General features: G+C 42.9%; 1 protein-coding gene across 4 annotated transcripts in view; it reads left to right on the top strand.

The window, feature by feature from the left end:
- The window catches only part of TMEM116 (transmembrane protein 116), a 20,897-nt gene extending 2,963 nt beyond the window's left edge, over positions 1-17,934 (top strand). Inside the window, exons 1-8 of one of the 4 annotated variants that reach the window (XM_080941153.1) lie at positions 6,887-6,975; positions 9,325-9,374; positions 9,463-9,493; positions 10,399-10,482; positions 11,534-11,672; positions 14,992-15,136; positions 15,554-15,627; positions 16,698-17,934. In XM_080941153.1, the coding sequence (XP_080797279.1) occupies positions 10,418-10,482; positions 11,534-11,672; positions 14,992-15,136; positions 15,554-15,627; positions 16,698-16,904 (630 nt within the window). In that variant the 5' untranslated portion in view covers positions 6,887-6,975; positions 9,325-9,374; positions 9,463-9,493; positions 10,399-10,417 and the 3' untranslated portion in view covers positions 16,905-17,934. Of the gene's footprint in view, positions 1-6,870; positions 6,976-9,324; positions 9,375-9,462; positions 9,524-10,398; positions 10,483-11,533; positions 11,673-14,991; positions 15,137-15,553; positions 15,628-16,697 lie in introns of those variants that run through there. The other 3 variants (XM_080941154.1, XM_080941152.1, XM_080941155.1) reach the window with 3 other exon arrangements.
- The last annotated feature ends 1,910 nt before the right edge of the window (positions 17,935-19,844 follow it).

Here is a 19,844-nt window from a genome sequence, read left to right as displayed (position 1 = left end):
TATTTCCTGAAAAAGCTAGCGAGCTATGTAGAGATGTCAGTTTGGGTTGCAAAAGTGTGATGTTTGTGACTTACAGTTAAAGTTTAGGATGTTCAGCCACATAGTCCAGAATAGTCAGGCAGGTCTCTGGCTTCAAGGCCAGATGCTCTACTTAGTAGGTTTCAGGAGAGCCAGAGCTACCTACACAGACCCTATCTCAAAAACAAAACACCAGTGCTGGGCAGGAGGTAGTGGCAAACACCTTTAATCTCAGCACTCAGGAGGTAGACAAAGGTGTATCTGAGTTAGAAGCCAGCCTTTTCTACTGAGTGAGTTCCAAGACAGGCAGAGCTACACAGAGAAATCTGGTCTTGAAAAAAGAAAAAAAAAAAAACCAGATAAACATCAAAAATAAAAACAAATTTCATATTTTATACTTATTAGCTGTCTACTCTTTTTTTGTAGAGTTAAATTGTTACTGAAAGGATTTCACAGGTGGGATTCCCTCACTGTTCACCAAAGCCACGGAAACTAAAGATCCCGACTCAACAGAACTGAGTCTTAATCTGGTGATCAGCCTGCTTAGCAAGAACAGAGACACCAGCTAAATGTTCTGACCCCACTCTGTCTCAGTCAGACCTCCCTTACAAACAGAACCTTATCATTAGCAGCTGGGAGAGACTCAGAGAAGCTCTCTGCTCTAACCAGGTACCATATTGATAATTTGTATTGTGTTTCTCAAAACTTCATCAGCCACACAAAATTCCCAACAGATTGATTGCTGACAAAATAGCACATAGAAAACCTATGGCAAATTGTTTTTGTTTGTTTCTCTTTTAATATATTTATGTAAAACAGCAAATGAGAAACTGCATTCTAAAACCCTTAGAGAACAGGGGGTTTGTGGCTCATTCTTTTAATTCCAGCACTTGAAAGTAGAGGCACGTGATCTCTGAGTTCAAGGCCAGCCTGGTCTACAAAACAAGTTCCAGGACAGCTGAGACTACACAGAGAAACCCTGTCTCAAAAACTAAAATAAAATAAACCTTAGTAGTAACAAGTAGCTAAATACTTTTAAAACAAGCTATCCAAGTCATTGTTTTCTCACTTAAAACAGGAATAATGATATATTCTTAGGGTAATGATGAAGACCAAATCAGGCAAAATCGAAGAGTTCTTGCCCACAGTTAATGTGAACTATTATATTTTTAGAGCTTAAAAAAAGTTCACTTGCAGGTTTGATGTTTGCTTCACTTGCTTAACGGTCTGTTTCATTCTTCATTTGTCTGTCAATAGAGAGCATGCTGTATTTGAATATCCTGTCAGATTTCATGATCTTTGGTTGTTACTGTGTTCTCAATGCCTGTCTGATCTCTCAGGCTTACCTGTCCTAACGCCAAGCCTTAAATGTTACATGGTAGTGGTTGGGTCTCTGCAAACCATGGGGCTGTAGAGTGCTGGTCCTTGAGAATCAAGAAGGAAGCCAGATTCAACAAGACTCGGTGGCCAGTATTGGTTCAGACTTCTACAGTCTGACTCCAGGCAGGTTATGTTAGCCATATTTAAGCACAGCAGAATTCGGGGGAAAAAGTTTTCTAATGAGAATTCACTCAATCCTGAGCTTAAGACATATTTAAAAGATGGGTTCTTTGACTCAGAAACAAGGCTCAAAATAGATATGGGTCTAGAGAGAATGACAAGTCAGGAGTGGCCTTGGCCATACAGATAACATAGATAGAAGTTACCCAGGCTGTACAAATAACATCTTCCATCAGGTTTATTGACTGAGAAACAGCGCTCAGAATGAATGTGTAAGAAGGAGGCAGAGAGTCTGGGATAAACAATATATCTCTGTTGAGGAGACAAGCCTATGTGGTTAACATTCCTGTTTCTCCAGTGCTAATCTATGAGCACAGGACCTTGTGCCCTCTGTTGGTGAGGGGTTAGTTTTTGTTTTGGTCTTTTGTGTATGGGGGGGGGGGTTCCTCCAATCATTTAAATATAAAAGTGGTACAAAAAAGCCTTTTCAACGTTGTAAGCATATGATAAAAATTGATTATTGACATAATGACAGAAGTTGAGAGCAAGTATATACTTAATTAGAGATGTCTCTGTAGGAACCTTGATATGTTTTACTAGGAATTAATTTTAGGTGCATTCATCTTATAAATAAGCTATCAGGAGTATCAAGATTTATTTGACAGGATTCCATAGCCTCTCTAATTTGGAGCTTACTTGTTAAACCCAAGCTAACCCCAAATAAGTGGCAATCCTCCTGCCTCAGCTTCCAAACACTAGGAATGTAGGTATGGGCCACCACATGACACTTCAGGTTTTTTTTTTTTAAAGATTTATTTATTACATATAAGTACACTGTAGCTGTCTTCAGACATACCAGAAGAGGGCATCAGATCCCATTACAGATGGTTGTGAGCCATCTCTCCAGCCCCCCAGGTTTTTTCTTTTAAAATTCTGATTGAATGCCAAGATTGTGAGCCAGGGTTGGTGGTTCATGTCTGTAACCAGGGTTTTGGAGGTAGAGGCAGGAGAAGTTCCAGGTCCTGCTTACCCGCATAGTGAGCTCAAGGCCTGCCTAGGAGACAAGAAACCCTGCCTCAAAAACAGAACTAACAGAGCATAAAGAAAATCAAGATTCAGAAATTTGCAATTTGGATATACTTTAACAAGTGAGGGGAAGATGTGGGTAGGTAGCTCATTTCTTCTCGCCTTAGTTTAAATTGTTAATTTAATAGTAGAAGAAAAGTAGCTCTGACACATGATGGGCCATTTCAAAGCTCTTTTAAAGCCTTTACTTTTGAGCTGGAGAAATGGTTCAGTAGCTTAGAGCACTGGCTGCTCTCCCAGAGGACCTGGGTTCGATTCCCAGCATCCACGTGGTGACTCACATCTGTCTGTAACTCCAGTTCCAGGGGCTTTGACTCTGTTCACACAGACATGCATGCAGCAGTACAACAGTGCACATTAAATAAATAAATCTTTAAAAAGGAGAAAGCTTTACGTCTCTTATGAGATCCAAATGAGATGTTAGCATGCACTCTGCTGAAAGGCCTAAAGTCCACATGTAATTTGTGTGAAAGGCTCTCCTGCCTTCTTCATGTGTAATTTAAATAGGTGTTTGCCTGATGCGATTCAGAATAATAATCATGATGGGTTTGATGAGTCTGACTCCTGTAAAAGACAAAGCAGGGCAAAGGACATAATGTTACTTCTTTGATACTGAAGAATGTGAACATCAACTGTGACATGTCTTTCAGGCTAATAACAGTATGAGAACATTAAAAAGGTTTGGTGCGTCTGTCTGGTTCAGGAATCTGTTTCATGATATCCTGGCTCCCTCTACTGGCCATGAGTGAAATTACCTATTGGTTTTTGTTGTTACCTTTAATATAGGATCTCACCTAACACAGGTTGGGGCAGACTCAATGTATATCCCAAGCAGGTCTTTTGCACATATAGCTATCCTCCAGCCTCAGCCTCTCAAGTGCTGTGATCACAGACCTAAACCACCTTGCTGACTTAACGTTTTCTCCTTCCTCTCCCTTCATCTTCCCTCTTTTGGGTGTATGTCCATGTATGCGGGTGATGCGGGTGTGAGAGTGTAAGAACGTGTGTACCTGGGATTTGAAATCAGGTCTTCTGCTTGCAGAGCAAGTGCCCTCACCCACTGATTCACCATCTAACTCTCCTAGAAGGTTTAGATTACGTTTCATTCATGTAGCCTAACTGGCCTGGAATATGTACATAGCCATGCAGGAAAATCTGAAGTAATAAAATTGATACTATAAAGGATTCACTGAAAATTTTCTTAGGAGCATTAAGTCACACAAATAAAATCTGCCCGCACTATGCCTGGAGATGAGTAAACAGCTCTGGCTTGTCAGAGAGAACTGAACCACACCAACCCAAACTGAAATTCAGGGTTGCTGAGAAGGCCTATTAGTGTTTGTTTACCAAGACTGAGCTCTGATTAGGTGCCAACTCCTAGAGGAGTTAACCTTGATTTACAACTAGCCAACAGGGCCTTCTCCACATCAAAGAACTTATCTCCAATAGGCAGTTCAATCTGTCAGCTTGAGGTCACAGCTGTCTGTAAGGATGACCCCGGGTGATGACTGTTTGCATAGAATAGCAATGCTGGTGTCCTTAAGTGACCTTGACACTCTTTGTTGTTTAATCTCCTGTCTGCCTAAAAGGACCAGTCTTAGGATCTGCCATCTTTAAGTTGTTCAAAGTGTAACCTGAGGCCAGGAACTGGAAGAGGTTTAAAGATGGCAGTTTAGGTGGATATAGGCCACAGGCCCATGTAGGACTGTAGTTTCCTATCTAAAGCTGCTCCTCTTCTCTGCATGTCAACCAGTCTTGCTCATTACTAAAGGGATTTTTCTTTATCAGCCTTTAAGTGTGTTTAGGGATTTCTCTCTGGGAAGTTGTATTAATTCTGTAATAGCCAAGGATAACCTTGAACTCACTACCACCCTGTCTCTGCTTCTCAAGTACTGGGATACTGGCTACCACATATTGATAGTGCATGCATGTGCACTGTTATATACCTCCTTTGGGAGGTATATTTTTGCCTTTATTTCTGTGGGTTTGAAACACCAAAATGGCCTCACTCTCCTGCACTATATAGATAACCCTATGTTCATTTCTTCTTTGGTTATCAACTCACCTTTTCCTCTGTGGTATATACCCCAAAATGCACACCACCCGAATCGATTTAGATACTGTGATTCTCCTCAGACCCTATGCAGGCATCCCATCACTCTCCAGAGTGCATTGACAGTCAGATGCTTCCCTTTCTGTTGCCCTGGCAACTGCTATGTTAGTCCACACTCGGGCCCTGTAAGCACTGTCCTTAGTAATTGGCCTTTTGTGTTGTTTCAGTTCTTTTCCTAATATGAGTAAAATGCTGTTTCCTAGAATTACTTAAGTTAATTATGTCTGTGTGTGTACACACAGATACATACATGTGCACATGCATGCACTCATGTACATGTAGGTGGAGGCCAGAGAAAGATCTTGGCTGGCCTCCTCTATAATTTATGCCTTATTCCTTGAGACATGGTCTCTCATTTTCTTTGCAGTTAGTCATTTTGACTAGACTCACTGGACAGTGAGCTCCTGGGATTCACCTGTCTCTGTTCTCTAATGTTGGGAGTACATGCAGCCTTGCCTGGCTTCTTTTTGAAAATTACATTTCATTTTCCTGTGTGTGTGTGTATGTGTTTGTATGTGTTTGTGTGTGTGTGTGTGAGAGAGAGAGAGAGAGAGAGAGAGAGAGTGTGTGTGTGTGTGTGTGTGAGAGAGAGAGAGAGAGAGAGAGAAAGAGAGAGAGAGAGAGAGAGAGAAAGAGAGAGAGAGAGAGAGAGAGAGTGTGTGTGTGTATGTGTAAGTCCCAAGGATTGCCCAGCTTGGCAGCAGTTGGGTCTATAGGTGCTGGGAATCTGAACTTCCCTCTTGTTGGTGAGGTAACATTTCATCCAGTGAGTTGTCTCCCCAGCTCCAGCTTTGCTTATATGAAACCGAAGTGTAAATCTTACCTTAACTGTGCAGCGGCAGGAATTCATCATCATGTGGATTCTCTGCTAGCCTATGAATTAGCTCTTTTGTTGTTTTTAAAGATACATGTTTTTTGTATTAGTGTGTGTGTGCAGGCACACATGCATGAGGCTCTCTGTATAGTCCGGAAGAGGGTATCAGATTACCTAGAGTTGGAGTTACAGACAATTGTGAGCTGCCGGATATGGGTGATAGCAACTGAAATCCCCTGCAAAGGTAGCTTTTTAATTGTCATCTCTTCAGTTCCCATAAGTTCTTTTCTACCTAAAAGCCATTACATTTATTTGCTTATTTTCCTGTCTTAGCTTACATGCCATGGTGTGGAGGTAAGAGGACAACTTGCAAGATTCAATATTCCCACTTAATAAGTCCAAAATTCAGCTCTGATACCAGAGTTGCAGAAAATGCCTTTCCCTGCTGAGTCTAGTATATGATCTTTTAAAAATACCCTTTAAACATCACTGCTGGGGATAAATCAATCAACGGAGTACTGGCTTTGCACAGATGAAGCCCCGAGTTCAGTCCTAGCACTCCATACATTTGGAGAGCTGCATGAGCTTGGGAGGTGAGGCAGGAGGACCGGGAGGAAGAGAACATTTTTGAAGTTGGGTTGTCATGTCTTTAATCCTAGCAATTGGGAGGCAGATGCAGGAGGATTTGTGTGAAGTCAAGAGGCTAACCTGGTCTACAGAGTGAGCCCTAGATAGCCTCTGAAGTTTTTAGGGTTACAGTTCTTGAAAGCAGCTCTCTTAGATGATGGACAATGAAACACCTTGTGCACATGCACTTTATTTGGGGTGAATCAAAAGCCATATATAATATGAACCTTAATGGGAAGGGGTTCTTAGGGTGAAGTTTTATTAGCTAAGGTTTATGGTTCTGGGGATACCTCATTTTGCATGGAAAGGCATTCCGGGAAGTTGAACCTGTAGTTTTGCCAAGGATCATGTGACATTCCTCAGGTAGAAGATTGGGATCAGGCTTCCCACCTCAGATGGAGCAGGGGGAGGCCCGCTAAGAGAAGGGAGCTGTGCACCAAGCTCAGGACAGCTATCTAGACATGGCAGATTACAACCTTAGCAGTGAGGTGTAACACCTCAAAACAACAACAATAAGCAAATTGAAAATCACAGTAGAAAAAGAGTCCTAAAAGAGGAATGGTTAGGTGGGAAGGGCTGGGTGTCTGTGGTTCCAAACAGTCCAAGAGGTGAGGTGAAGCTGAGCTGTGTAGGGGTGTGGGTCTCATCTGAATAATGGATTAAGGAGACTGGAACGGGACACTGACGGATGGGTCATGTGACTTTCACCTAGATTTTCTACATGGCTTCACTCCTCTACACTGTCAGTTACATCTGGTGTCTCTACACGGAGCTGAGGAGGAAGCACAGGCGGAGTGAGCGGAGCACAGCTGAGAAGGTAAAACATCCCGCAGAGCCTGGAGCAAAGGGGAGACCTCCCAGGTGCTCAGTGAACAGAGTGTGGAAGCTGATGACAACGTGTTCTCACAGTTTCCATCTGTTAACACCAACTCCTACTCCTCCCTTGCCACACAAAGGGGGTTGCTGCTGTTGTTGTGTTTTCTTTTTTAAAAATAAGATGTATTTATTTTATGTATATTAGTGTACTGTCGCTGTCGCTGTCTTCAGACACACCAGAAGAGGGCACCAGATCTCATTACAGATGGTTGTGAGCCACCATGTGGTTGCTGGGAATTGAACTCAGGACCTCTGGAAGAGCAGTCAGTGCTCTTAACCACTGAGCCATCTCTTCAGCCCAGCACACTGCTTTTAAAGGTCATATATTTTGAATGTATAATTTAGTTGTTCCAGCACCAAGATGCTGTGCTCTGTAGAAATGTCATCTAACCGGCTAAAGAAAATCATTTAAAGGTGTGCACTGTTAAGGAAGTGTAGGAACAGAGAACGTTCTCTTTTTTCCTCTGCTTTCTCCTCCTCTCTCAAGGGCAAGTGAAAAATCACTGAAATTTTAACACGAAAAGTGCCCGTGAGACATCCTAAACAAGGTACTAAGTCTATATAAAACCAATGACACTTCTTGGAATAACAAACATTTTTTTTGAGGCAGGATTATACTAAGTAGCAATTGTTGGCCTTTAACTCTGTATACACCAGGCTGGCCTTGAAGTCATAGAGATCTGCTGCCTCTGTCCTCCAAGTGCTGGCCCTTCAGGACTGTGACATCACAACTGGTGACAAGCACATTTTCTGTCAGCACCTACGAGCCATGAGTGACCACTGGGCACTTCTAATGCAAAGTGAAGGAACTGAATGGGGGTCCTCGAGGTTTGAGGTAGAATCTCTCTCCAGAGCTCTGGCTAGGGCAGGATTAGAACTTGCAGCGAAATTTAGACTGGCCTCCAACTTGCAGCAATCCTACTGCCTCTGCCTTTCACATTCTGGGCTTGGAGGCATCTGCCGTCATGCCTGGCATTGGCTTTCTGCTTTATTCAGGGTCAGTTTTCTTGTAAATCAGTATGTTCAGGTAGTGGTTGCCTGTGCAACTGCTCTCTGCTTCTTTGGCTCACTCTAGTGTTCCACAGGCACAGGCCTTCTGTAACTTAAGCTTGCATGGTCTCTGCAGTTAGGAAGGACCCATGTCTGCTTACATTTTCACACACTTGTCTGTATAACACTGAAGTCCTTGAAATGAACGCACTGGAAAGAGCTGGGCTTCCTCCTCTTTGGGTAGCTAAGGGCCTAAAAGCACAGTGGCTCCCAGGGTTCCACTCATTCTGTCACGCAGAGTCACATTCAGCTGGTCAAGTGTGAACTACAAACCCCATAAGGCCACGAACATTTTCATTGCAATACTGAATTCATAGCAGTCATGCTGCTCTAAGTTGTTCCGTGTCTGATGCAAATGGGAAGTATTCATCTGCCTGCCTGCCAATCAGTCTGTTTGAGAGTGCTATGGATTTGAACCCAAGGCTTTCCTATAACAAGTACATATTCCACCACACTGTGTGATCCAACAAAGCATGTATGTGGTATATGTGTAGTGTGTGCCTGTGCTCCCGTGTAGAACTCAGAGTCAGCACCTGCTACTTTCTTCCCTTGCTCGCCAGCTTTTTGCTTTTTATTTTTGAGACAATGTTTCCCACTGAACTGGATCTTGACATTTATGGGAATTTGGTTGGCCTGTGCAGCCTCCAGGATTTGCTTTCCCCTGCCTTCTCCACAGTGTTGGGCCTACTGGTGTGTGCTTTTGTGCCTGGTATCTTGCCTGGTGTTAGGGCTCTGAGCACAGGTTCCTGTGCTTGCTCAGAAAGTGCTTTATCTACAGAGCTGTCTCCTAGGTCTCCAGATTTTAAATGTTCTGACCTCTAGAATGCATAGCCTTCTATCCAAGGGTCCCTTTGACTCTTGTCCTGCCAACTTTGGCCTGTTAATGCTTTGTACTGGCCAACTTATGCATAGCATCATTCATCTGTACCTCTCTGGGTCTAAAAGAAAAACACAGCCCTATGATTTCATGCGTGCCTTTATTCCTTAGAGAATATTTGGTTCAGCACTTAAAGCTTTGATTAAATTACTTCCTGTATGCTTCTATGTGAATCTTGTTGTTGTTTTCAGCATAGTGATATAGATAAAGCACTGTTGTCTGACTGATGGATTCTATAAATAGCACGTTACAGAAGCAGCAAGGCTGCTGGAGGTGTGTCTGCTCACTGCAGAGTGTTGATCTGCCATTTCTCTAAGGAGTTTGGCTCTGGCCCTAACAGTTTTCAATCTGTTCTGTTCACAGGTGACAGATTATGCTTGCCAAGGTGGTCACATAATACTCCTTTTGTCAAGGTAAGATTGTTGTTCTTCCTAGGAAGGTAGCAAGGGAATAAATGGCCTGTCACTCTTGATTGCCACCGTCACTCTTGTGTTTTTACAGAGCACACTACATGATAGGAAGCTACAAACATGTGAGCCAGGAGTCCTTTCTTCCTTCCATGGTTAGATATTGGCTCCAACACCAGTTGGGTGTGGCTTTGAACAAACCTCTTCTTTGCATTTCTGTGTGTGTATAGGCGTTTGTGCATGTGAGTTCATGCTTGTGCGCATGTGTGCAAGCATAAGATGGCACAGCTTGGTGTCAGCTCTTTCCTTCCTTGGACTCTAGCTTATACATTGAGGCAGTCTCTCACTGAACCCAGAGCTCAGCATACCTGCTAGCCGAACCAGGTGCCTCATGCTGTTATGTGTGTAGTTCAGACTGGCCTCAAACACAAGATCCTCCTGTCTCAGCTTCCTGCATGCTAAGATTACAGGCCTGCATTACTACTTCCAGACTTGATCACTGTGTGTTTATTTGCATGTATCCATCATGTGTGTGTGAGGAGTGTGTGCACATGGAAGCCACAGGTGTTAGATGCCTTTCTGTCACCCTGCACCGTGCTTTTTGAGATAGTATCTCTCACTGAAGATGGAGTGTACCAGTTGGCTAAACTACCTAGCCAGTGAGTTCTGAGGATCTGTCTGCTCTAACCTCAGGGGCACAGACGTACAACTATGCCCTGCTTTTTCATGGCTTTTTCATGGGGGTCAAATTCAGATATTCATGCTTGTATAGCAACCCTTACTGAGTGCACCAGCTCCACAGCCCACCTTGAGGTCCTTTAAATTTTTATCTAACTGTAATTCCAAAGAATTTCAAGAACTTCTATATAAAATCAATTTGCCACTCCAGTTCTCCGGGGAATAGAAAACAAGGGTGGCTATGGTATTTGATGTTTTTCTTCACATATGTTGGGTGGCTGGTAAAGTAATGTGGTTGGAGGAAGGGCAGGAAAATTTCTGGATAATTGTATAATAATTGTTCTCCTCCCAGCCTGACACCTCTGCTGTTAATGACACCTGTGTTCTTTTTGGGCAACATCAATGAATGTTTCCACAACTTCAGCCAGAACCACAGGTAAGGAAGGACCACCTCTTTGACTTTCATTTCTTCTTTACTATACCAGAATGAAGGGGGCGAGTTCTACATACCACCAAGACCTTGCTCTGTAAACCAGTCTGAACTCAAACTAGAGATCCACCTGCCCTGCCTCCCAAGTGCTGGGTTAAAGGCATGCACCTCCACTTCACCCAGCTAAAACTGCTTGTTTTGAAAATGGGTCATAGTCTTAATGAGATGGAGTCAGGCTGAAGAGACACAAGGAAACACATAATACAACATGATCTCAAGATAGTTGATCTGTGGGAACAAGATGCTACAGTTACAGGTATTGGGGTCTGGGAATTGACACACAAACCATATGTATACCAGTCTCAGTTAAGCAAGAATAATTTATTGAACACACAGCATAATGCTGGACATCCAGGACCACAAGAAGGAAAAACCAGGTTCACAAGTTCAACTAGACAAAGTATTACCAGCCAACCTTTAATCTGATTGGTCCTGAGTGATGTGAAGGGGTGGACAGGTGGGGAACAGGGAATTTCAGAACATTGAGATAACAGGATGCAAGTGATTCAGCCATAACTTTATGACTTATTAGAAGCATTCTTTGGTGTCAACTATGGATAATTGTTTCTGGGAAGTGGAGTCTGAGAACCTGAACTTAATTTCTCTTTATGAGCAAAATGGAGACTGAATGCAAAATGGCTACAGTCATGTTAAAAAAAAAACAGGCCTCACCAGCAGGCAAGAGCCAGGAACATGAGAAACATAGTTACTCACTGTGCTGGCTGGTTTTATGTTACCTTGACACAAGCTATAGGAGGAAGCCTTAGCTGAGAAAATGCTTCCATAACATAGGGCTGCAGGCAATCCTGAAAGACATTTTCTTCATTAGTGAGTGATGTTAGTGGTAGATTAAGATGTGGAAATGTAAGCCAAATAAACCCTCTCCTCCCCAAATTGCTTGTGGTTGTGTTTTATCACAGCAGTGACACTCAGTTTTTGCTGAGCTCCTCCTGTCTTGTGCTTGTAGTACCATTCTGTCTGTTGGTTCTCTTCCCAGGTGTATCCTAATGCACTCACCACCATCAGCCACCATTGAGCCGCTGCCTTCCACCAACACATCTGTCTGCAGCACACTCTATTTTTATGGTGTCACCGTTTTCCTGGCCAGCTTTTTCTTCAGCTTCTTCACCATTATGGTAATGTACCATCCCATCTGTGGCTGTGGAAAGCAAGGACTAGAAGAGACAGGCAGTTCAAGGCTGGGATGATACAAGAGACATTGCTTTTCGTCCCAGCACCAAGGAAGGGCCTGTAAGGCTGTAGCTCAGTTGGTAGAATGCTCCCCTACAGTGCATGAGAACATGGAAGGTTGAGGAGGGGATCAGAAATTCAGTGTCATTCTCAACTACATATGACCATTCTGGGCTGTATATGAGATCCTTTCTCAGTAAAAAATAATTTAAAGAATATACCTACAAGATGTTTATGCTAGAACTGATATGTTTCTTGGACTCTCATGAAGACCCAGAGCAGAAAGCCCATACAACTCAGATACGTCCTTTATACAGGTAAAAAGTAACAGTCTGGGACACAGGACCCACACTTTAACTTCCCAGATAATGACAGAATATTCCTTCATTCCTTCCAGGCTAGCTTTAAACTCCGACTCTGTTCCCAAGTGCTGGTATAAAAGGCACACCCCACCACACCTGGCTTGAACCTGACACAGTACTTTTCCACTTCAGCCACATTTGCATGTGTGTTAGTTTAACTGGAGTAAACTGGCCCAGTACTCATCATTAAAGCAAGGGTTTAGCTAGGCGTGGTGGCCTGTGCCTTTAATCCCAGAACTTGGAAGGCTGAGGCAGGCAGATCTCTCTGTCTATTGAGTTCTAGACCATGTCTCAAACAAACAAAACCCCACAGTCACAAAACCATCCAACAGGAAGTAGAATATGTGCCCTTGCATCTCCCACAACAGCCTGCTTCTCAGTGTCAAGCCCTCGTCACACAGAAGCCTAGTGCAGGACACGTAAACTGTCAGCCTACAACTCAAACCCATTCTGTAGAGCCTCCTTTTTTACTGAGTGAACAAGATCTGATGATGGGGATTTGGCAAGGGGGTCATGGAGGTTAGGGGTAGGGGAGCAGCCCTAGCTGTTTTTCTTTCTTGTTTGGTTTTTCTTGAGGCAGCAGAAGGGGAAGAACAGGGGGAAGGGGGTGGAGTAAAGACTTGGTCTTACAAGATATTTAGGGTTGCTGTATAATAATAAAAAAACATTTTCCTATCTTAAGCTAACCTACCTGTCTGAGTTCCTCTTCATAAAAACAGCAGGAGATAAGTGAAAAGATTATTGCTGGTGCACCTTTTTCTAGTGAATTAGCCAGAAACCTCTCTGGATAAGCTGGTTAACTCTTTGTGAACCAGAGAGGAAGGAACGGAAAAACATTAAGATGCTGTATACAGGCAAACACGCACAGACACATACACATTCAAACAATCATTTAGATCCACACTGGCCAGGCCAGACTGTCTGTCACAATCAACCCCACAAGTATTCATGCATGCATACACACATATACATATACTGTACACACAAATAGACAAACAGACATATACATTTGGATGGATGGGTGGGTGGATGGGTAGATGGATGGATGGATGGATGGATGGGTGGGTGGATGGGGCAAAACTCAAAAAAAAAGTGCTGGTTCAACCAACAACTTACAATTACCTCAGAGATAAAATTAGAATGAGAGTTACAGAAGGATGTTGATATTAAGTTCAAAGCAGTTTCATTATAGCATAGTCATTAAAAGTTTAAAGCAACGGTTTTTGCAGGGCCTTGCCTTACCGTAGTACACACCTGTGACTTTATCTTGGACTTACATGTTTTTCTTTGAACACAAAATTGTCCCAAGTCTATTTCTCTTATTAGTGTGATTATGAAAGCTCATTGTATTTCTTATTATGCAGACTTACTATTTTGAAGAGTAGGCACATTCTCTTCCTGATTCTAACTTTATTCCATCTTTTTAACAACTAAGACCATCCCTAAAAACTTTCTTCCTAAAATCATGTCAGGAAGTCTATAGAATTATAATCTATTTGTCTATATAACATCACTACAAGATAGAATATCTTTGTAGGGCTCCAGAGATCTTCTCAAAAGGGTGGGCTAATGCCTAGTGATAGTTATATATTTAATAATAGGAAAAGCATATTAATAGCAGGAATCTTTCCTAAAATAGATTTTTTTTCTGGGCCTTGCCTACCAGAGCTATCATAGTGTTTAATCCAAGGTGGACCCATCTCAGGAAGATCACATGCTAGGTTTTAGCTTCTCCTATGATGACTCCTGTCCTGGGGACAGTGCAAAACTATGTAAGGAGCTTGATTCAATCATTGACTTTGCAATTTATGATAAAGAGGACGCTGGGTTGCATTTGGAACTGACTGAGAAGAGAGAGAAGTCTGCTCAGACTAGCCACTCTGACAGTTTTAGGCTTATGTCTAAAACAATCAATTATCTCAAGTTAAAAATGCCCTGGAGTTGGTCATAATGCAGTCCATACTCAGGAGGTGAAGCAGGATAGCTGGGGGTGGGGGTTGGGCCTGAGGGAGTATGAGGGGAGAGCTAACAGGGAGCCAGACTCAACACAATAGCCAGCCAGATCTAGTGAGAAACACCTGTAATACCAGCACTTGGACCAGGAGGTCAAAACTATGCCAGGTCATAGAGCAAATGTGTGGCCAGCCTGGGCTACAGAACATCCTACCTCTGAAGATCAAAACAAATACTTGAAATTCTGAATGCTCATTAAAACCTTTGGGTTGTTACAGTGGACCTGAGTTGTCAGTACAACTATTTAGATTTGGCAAGATTTTTTTTTTTTACCAAGATTATTGGTTGTTTGTGTCCCAGAAAATAAGCATGCTGTGCTTCTGAAATGTTCCCTGGTTCTTCAGCTAGCTCATCCTTAGCAGATCACTGGAAAATGGGGAGATACCACCTGCATTACTTGTAAGGATGAGAGGGGTTTTCTAAAACTCCTTTTTGCTCAGAACTGAAAACTTAAGCTCAGCCTTTACACTAATGGATTTCAGGGTACCAAGCATAAAACATACTAAGAGAATCTCTAGTAAAACATTTTAAGAGATGGACTAGTTAGAACTTATCCTTAATGTCCCAGGTGGGGAATGTAGCCCATTAGTAGAATTTATACCACCATGTAAAAGTCCGCCTCCACAAGAAAACAACACACCTTTCTGTATATATTGTGATTTGTTTGAGCAATAGGGAAAACTGTTTGAGGGTTGATGATGTTCACTTATTGAACTCAAAAAACAAAAGTTTGGTTTATGTTTGTTTCTTAAGTGAAACTTTGGATCTGGGCAATTCTACAAAGCTTGCTCGCAGGTAGGAGAATGTTTTTTCCTGACATGGCTCCTTGTAGAGTGAGCCTTTTAAACGTTTACTAAGCCACAGGCCAACTCTTTATTCTCATGTTTAGGTCTTACTCGTCCTTGCCCAGACGTTATATAAGAAGTTGGTGAAATCGGTGGGCCTTCTGGAGAGTGAGCAGTGGGCAGTGATTCACACGGTGGGTCAGCGAGTGTGCTTCTTCCCAGTGGCCTTTGTGTGCTGCTGGGGCCCAGGTTAGTATCTTAGTCAAAAGAGCTGGGAGGTAAAGAAGATGACTGTAGGGTTAGTCAAACAAAATGATCTCACCAAAATAGTGACTGCCTGTGAATTTTATTTACTTCCTTACATTTTGTTTTGTTTTTGCCTTTTGAGACAAAGTCTCATTATATAGACTAGGCTTACATCAAAATCACAAACATCTGCCTGTGTTGGCCTCTGCCCCAAGTCCTTGAATTAAAGACATGAACCACTACATCAGGCATTACTCTGCAGACTTTAATCAGTAAGGACTACAAATCAAAGGCCAAAGGCTCAGAGGCTCAAATATACCCGTTAATCTTAGCACGCATCTTCAGCATTCTCTAGCTCCTATCCAGGAAGTGCTCAGGCTGCACTGAGGGCTGATAGCATCTCACACACTGTGTTTGCAGCTGTCGCACTGCTTGTCACGAAGCTGACGGAGCCGCAGGAGACCTCCCCGCACATGGCCCTCTCTGTGCTCCAGGTAACGCCTTCCAAAGACACAGTCTCCTGTCTGTACCTCTGTGCCCTGTTCTCCATTTTAGAACACAGTTTTGGTTCACTGTACATCTTTGTGCATTGCAAAGAGAGCATCTGATTTTTATGTTGACTTGTAAGAAATATAAATCAAAGGCAAGCAAGTACAAGTATTTCTGGGTATAGTGTGGAGCACATGTATCTCTGGCTGACTTTGTTTTGATGTATTGAAGACAGGGCAGTAGAATGAGATCCTATAGGGTGAGAGAGGCACGGGTAATGCTAATGTTCTCCATTCAGGGTAAACCATGTGGTGCACACTAGTCCTAGTAAGCGGCAGGCAGTAAAGGGATGCTTGTCTTCTTTCCTCTGTTATCGGAAGAAAACTTTTGTACTGTGCTGATTTAGAACGGCTTTCCCTAAGGAATGGATCAATAATTGAAGCTGTTGTATTGCCGTCATGTCTATGCTAAGCAATATGCTAAGACTAGCCGTGAGCTGTCTACAGCAAGGTGTAATGCAGAGTCTGTAGGATCTTAGGTATAGTCCAGCAGCTCAAATGAGAATGTCACATGTAGTATTGGGATCTTTCATTCCTGTGTGTGCGAATGTGTGTGCACGCACACACATACACACACACACACACACACACATACACACACACACACATACACACACACACACACATACACACACACACATACACACACACACACATACACACACACACACATACACACACACATACACACACACACATACACACACACACACACATACATACACACACACATACACACACACACATACACACACACACATACATACACACACACACATACACACACATACACACACACACATACACACACACATACACACACACACATACACACACACACATACACACACACACACATACACACACATACACACACATACACACACATACACACACACACACACACACACACACACACATACACACACGATGTGTAACCATGCTTTATGCATAAGGGCTATTCCTGGACTTAATAAGACTGAAGGTTGGGCTCCCCCACTCTCCATCTCCTCTAGGCTCTCACAGCAGCATCCCAGGGGCTGCTCAACAGTGCCATTTATGGCTGGACACAGTGCAAGTTCCAGCAGATAAAGTGTGAGCCTTGCCGTGACGCAGACACCCAGACACCACTGCTGTGCTCACAGAAGAGAATGTATAGCAGAAGCCCCAACACACCGGAGTCTTCTCTTGCCTTTGCTTCCAGCTCTTCCACCGTTCTTTGAGACTCTGGAACTGGACTGTCCAGGGAGTGAATGTTTCACATGAGTGGACTCTCTTCTGGCCACACCCCAGACCGAAGAGCTGAAAGGAAATGTAGGGCTGTAGTCAGTGGCAAGTCTGGGTGAATTTGGAAGGAGCCCTCCAATTGCTGGTTCAGGGAGACAGCCGCTTTTCTTCTAAGAGACTCATCACTTTGACAAGTACTAGATTTATTTATATCTCTTGAAGAAAAAATAAATTTCAGGTCTATATGTATGTGTGTCATTCGCAAGCTCTCTGCTCCATGAAAGCAAGGGAAGCAGGAAGCCATGCAGAGACTTGCAAGTGTGTGGCTGTGGTTATTGCAATTCACTGGTTGCCACACAGCCAGCTCTTGTCACACATCTCATTCTTAGTGGCTTAGTGCTTTTCAACTTGTTTAATAGAACAGTTTTTGTATAGAATTTTTTTGTAAATCTTTATTAAAAACAGAAGTAGGCTTCCATCTGAAGCATTTATGACTGAGCAAAGCTTCCTCGGTGGTCATTACAGCTATGGTGGCAGAACCGTGTTGTCCTGTACAGAGCCACAGTTGCTCTAGAAACCAGAGGTGCCATAGTTACAGCCAAAATTCCCAGATGGACAGGATCAGTAGTCACCACGGCTCAGCCAGCCCAGTGTCCTTAGTGTTCCAACAGCATTGTTCCCTGAGCCTTACCAGGCCCAAGGCAGCTTTCTTGCTTTCTCCACAGCATCATCTGCCAGCCCAGCATCTAGACAGCTTCCTAAGGTTTCTATTGCAGACACGCTGATAGAAATGTATTTCTGGGCAGCACTGCGATCAGAGGGTCTCCAGAATTTGGTTCAAAGAAACAGGCTTATGTAGTGAACAGAAGTGGCCTAGACTGTGGTCCCTGAGCACACACCCATCGCTTGTCTTCCCCATCAGTGGTGGAAGGTTCCAGCAGATACCTAGAGCTGAACCCAGAAGAAATCTCTGTGCTTTGACTTAAGGGTTTCATCTAGTCTGTAATAGCTAAAGCCAAAGCAAGAGCCATATCTATGTGTAAGAATATAGTTTTAAATAAATATGGAGATACTAATGTTCTATGGAACACTAGTAATAAAGAATAATTTAAGAATCATTGAGATGTAAAACTTAGTGAGTTGCCTACTTTAGGGAAAAAAAATGCTTTTCCTGTAAGCGGCTTGAGGTGACCTGTAAAGATGGTTGGCTAATCTCTTGACCCAGAAAACCCCACAAAACCGGGCAAACCAAAAGGTTCAAACCTTCGTGGTCACTTTAAGAACACCTGGGAAACTGCCCAGGTCATTAAGGGCGTGCATATCTGAAAAGCCACAAAGTATCTGAGGGAAATCACTTAAAGAAACAATGTGTGCCTTTCTGGTGGAGTTGGTAGGTGTGTCCAAGCAACAGTGGGCCTGGACAGAGGGACAGTGGCCCAAAAAGTGCTGAATTTTTGCTATACATGCTTAAAAAATGCAGAGAGTAGTGCTGAACTGAAGGGCTTAAATGTAGTCATTGATCACATCCAGGCGAACAAGGCACCTAAGACACACTGACGAACCTACAGAACTCATGGCCGGATTAACCCATACGTGAGCTCCCTGCCACATTGAGATGATCCTCACTGAGAAGGAACACATTGTTCCAAAACCAGAAGAGGAGGTTGCACAGAAGAAAAACATGTCCCAGAAGAAACTGAAGAAACAAAATCTCATGGCATGTGAATAAATTCAGCATAAAATAAATGTAGATAAAGGGCAAAAAAGAAAAAAATACAATTATTTATAAAAGGAGGCCCTGAATATAGATGGTACACATACGTATTTATATGAACATGGAAGAGGGGGCTGGAGAATATGGCCATAGGCTCCAGATCAAGGGTTTAAAGGTCTATAGTCAGTACAGATGGAAAGACAGGGAATGGTAAGCAAGAGAAAGGGGGATGTGGTTTGTTAAAGGGAGGAGCATCCAGGATTGGAGGCTCACTGAGGTGGGAGCCAGTGTTGTAACAAATGTACACTGAGCACATGGTTAGTAAAATGTGCTCATCACTGATCGGATGCTCCATTTGCCACGCTTCTCCAGGTGGGGTTGCCTCCAGCATCCTTAAACTCCATTCTTTGGGCTGGATCCTAATCCCAACTTTTGTGCCGCTTAAGTTGTTTTGTTTTTTACAGTGGTGAACACCATATAGCAAACTCAAGTATGGATGTCTCCTCACCCACATTAGAAACAGTTCAGCTATAATATGAGTCAGTTGTGTAAATCTTGTCCTCACCATTCCAGGAAAGTGAAGTGTCTGAGATTATCCTTTATATGATGTGAAGTCACAAAAAATATTCTCACATATGTAAAGACAAGTTTACCTGTGACTCTGATTAAACAAATGAAGAAGACTTTGAAAGGTCTAACATTACAGTTTGTGATGTCTCTAGCTTCACAGACCCAGAATCTACCACATTGTGTGTGGGGGGAGGTGGTGGAGTCTAGGCAGAGCATTGGAGTGTTTCTTCCCGTGCAATGATAATGTTTTCTGTGGTGGCACATTAGTTGATACAGAGAGTGTGCTTATGGAATAGAACAGAGGAAGACACACACATACACACATCGGGAAGGCACAATTAGTAAGACATAGAAAATTTTGAAAGCTGAGTTTCGAAGCAGGGTGAAAACTTTGCAATTTTGTTTAAACCAGTTTTCTTTTCTATTGCTGGAAGATAAGCTGTTTTTTTCTTCCATTGTAAAACCATTCAACTGAGTTGTTCTCTGCTAAACCATAATGTCAAAATTCTGTTTCACAAGAAGTTTGGAGAAACAGCCATTTTCTTTTTCGAGTAGTAGTAACACTTTGAGCTGTGTGTGGCACTTTACAAGTGTGATCTTAGGATCCCAGAGCCTAAGGCAGAAAGATAACTGTGAGATTGAGACCAGCCAA

The sequence above is a fragment of the Micromys minutus genome, assembly GCF_963924665.1.
Source record: "Micromys minutus genome assembly, chromosome: 29".
NCBI classification, from domain to species: domain Eukaryota; kingdom Metazoa; phylum Chordata; class Mammalia; order Rodentia; family Muridae; genus Micromys; species Micromys minutus.
Note: the sequence above shows the minus strand (reverse complement) of the source record. Positions and strands in the feature narration are given on the sequence as shown.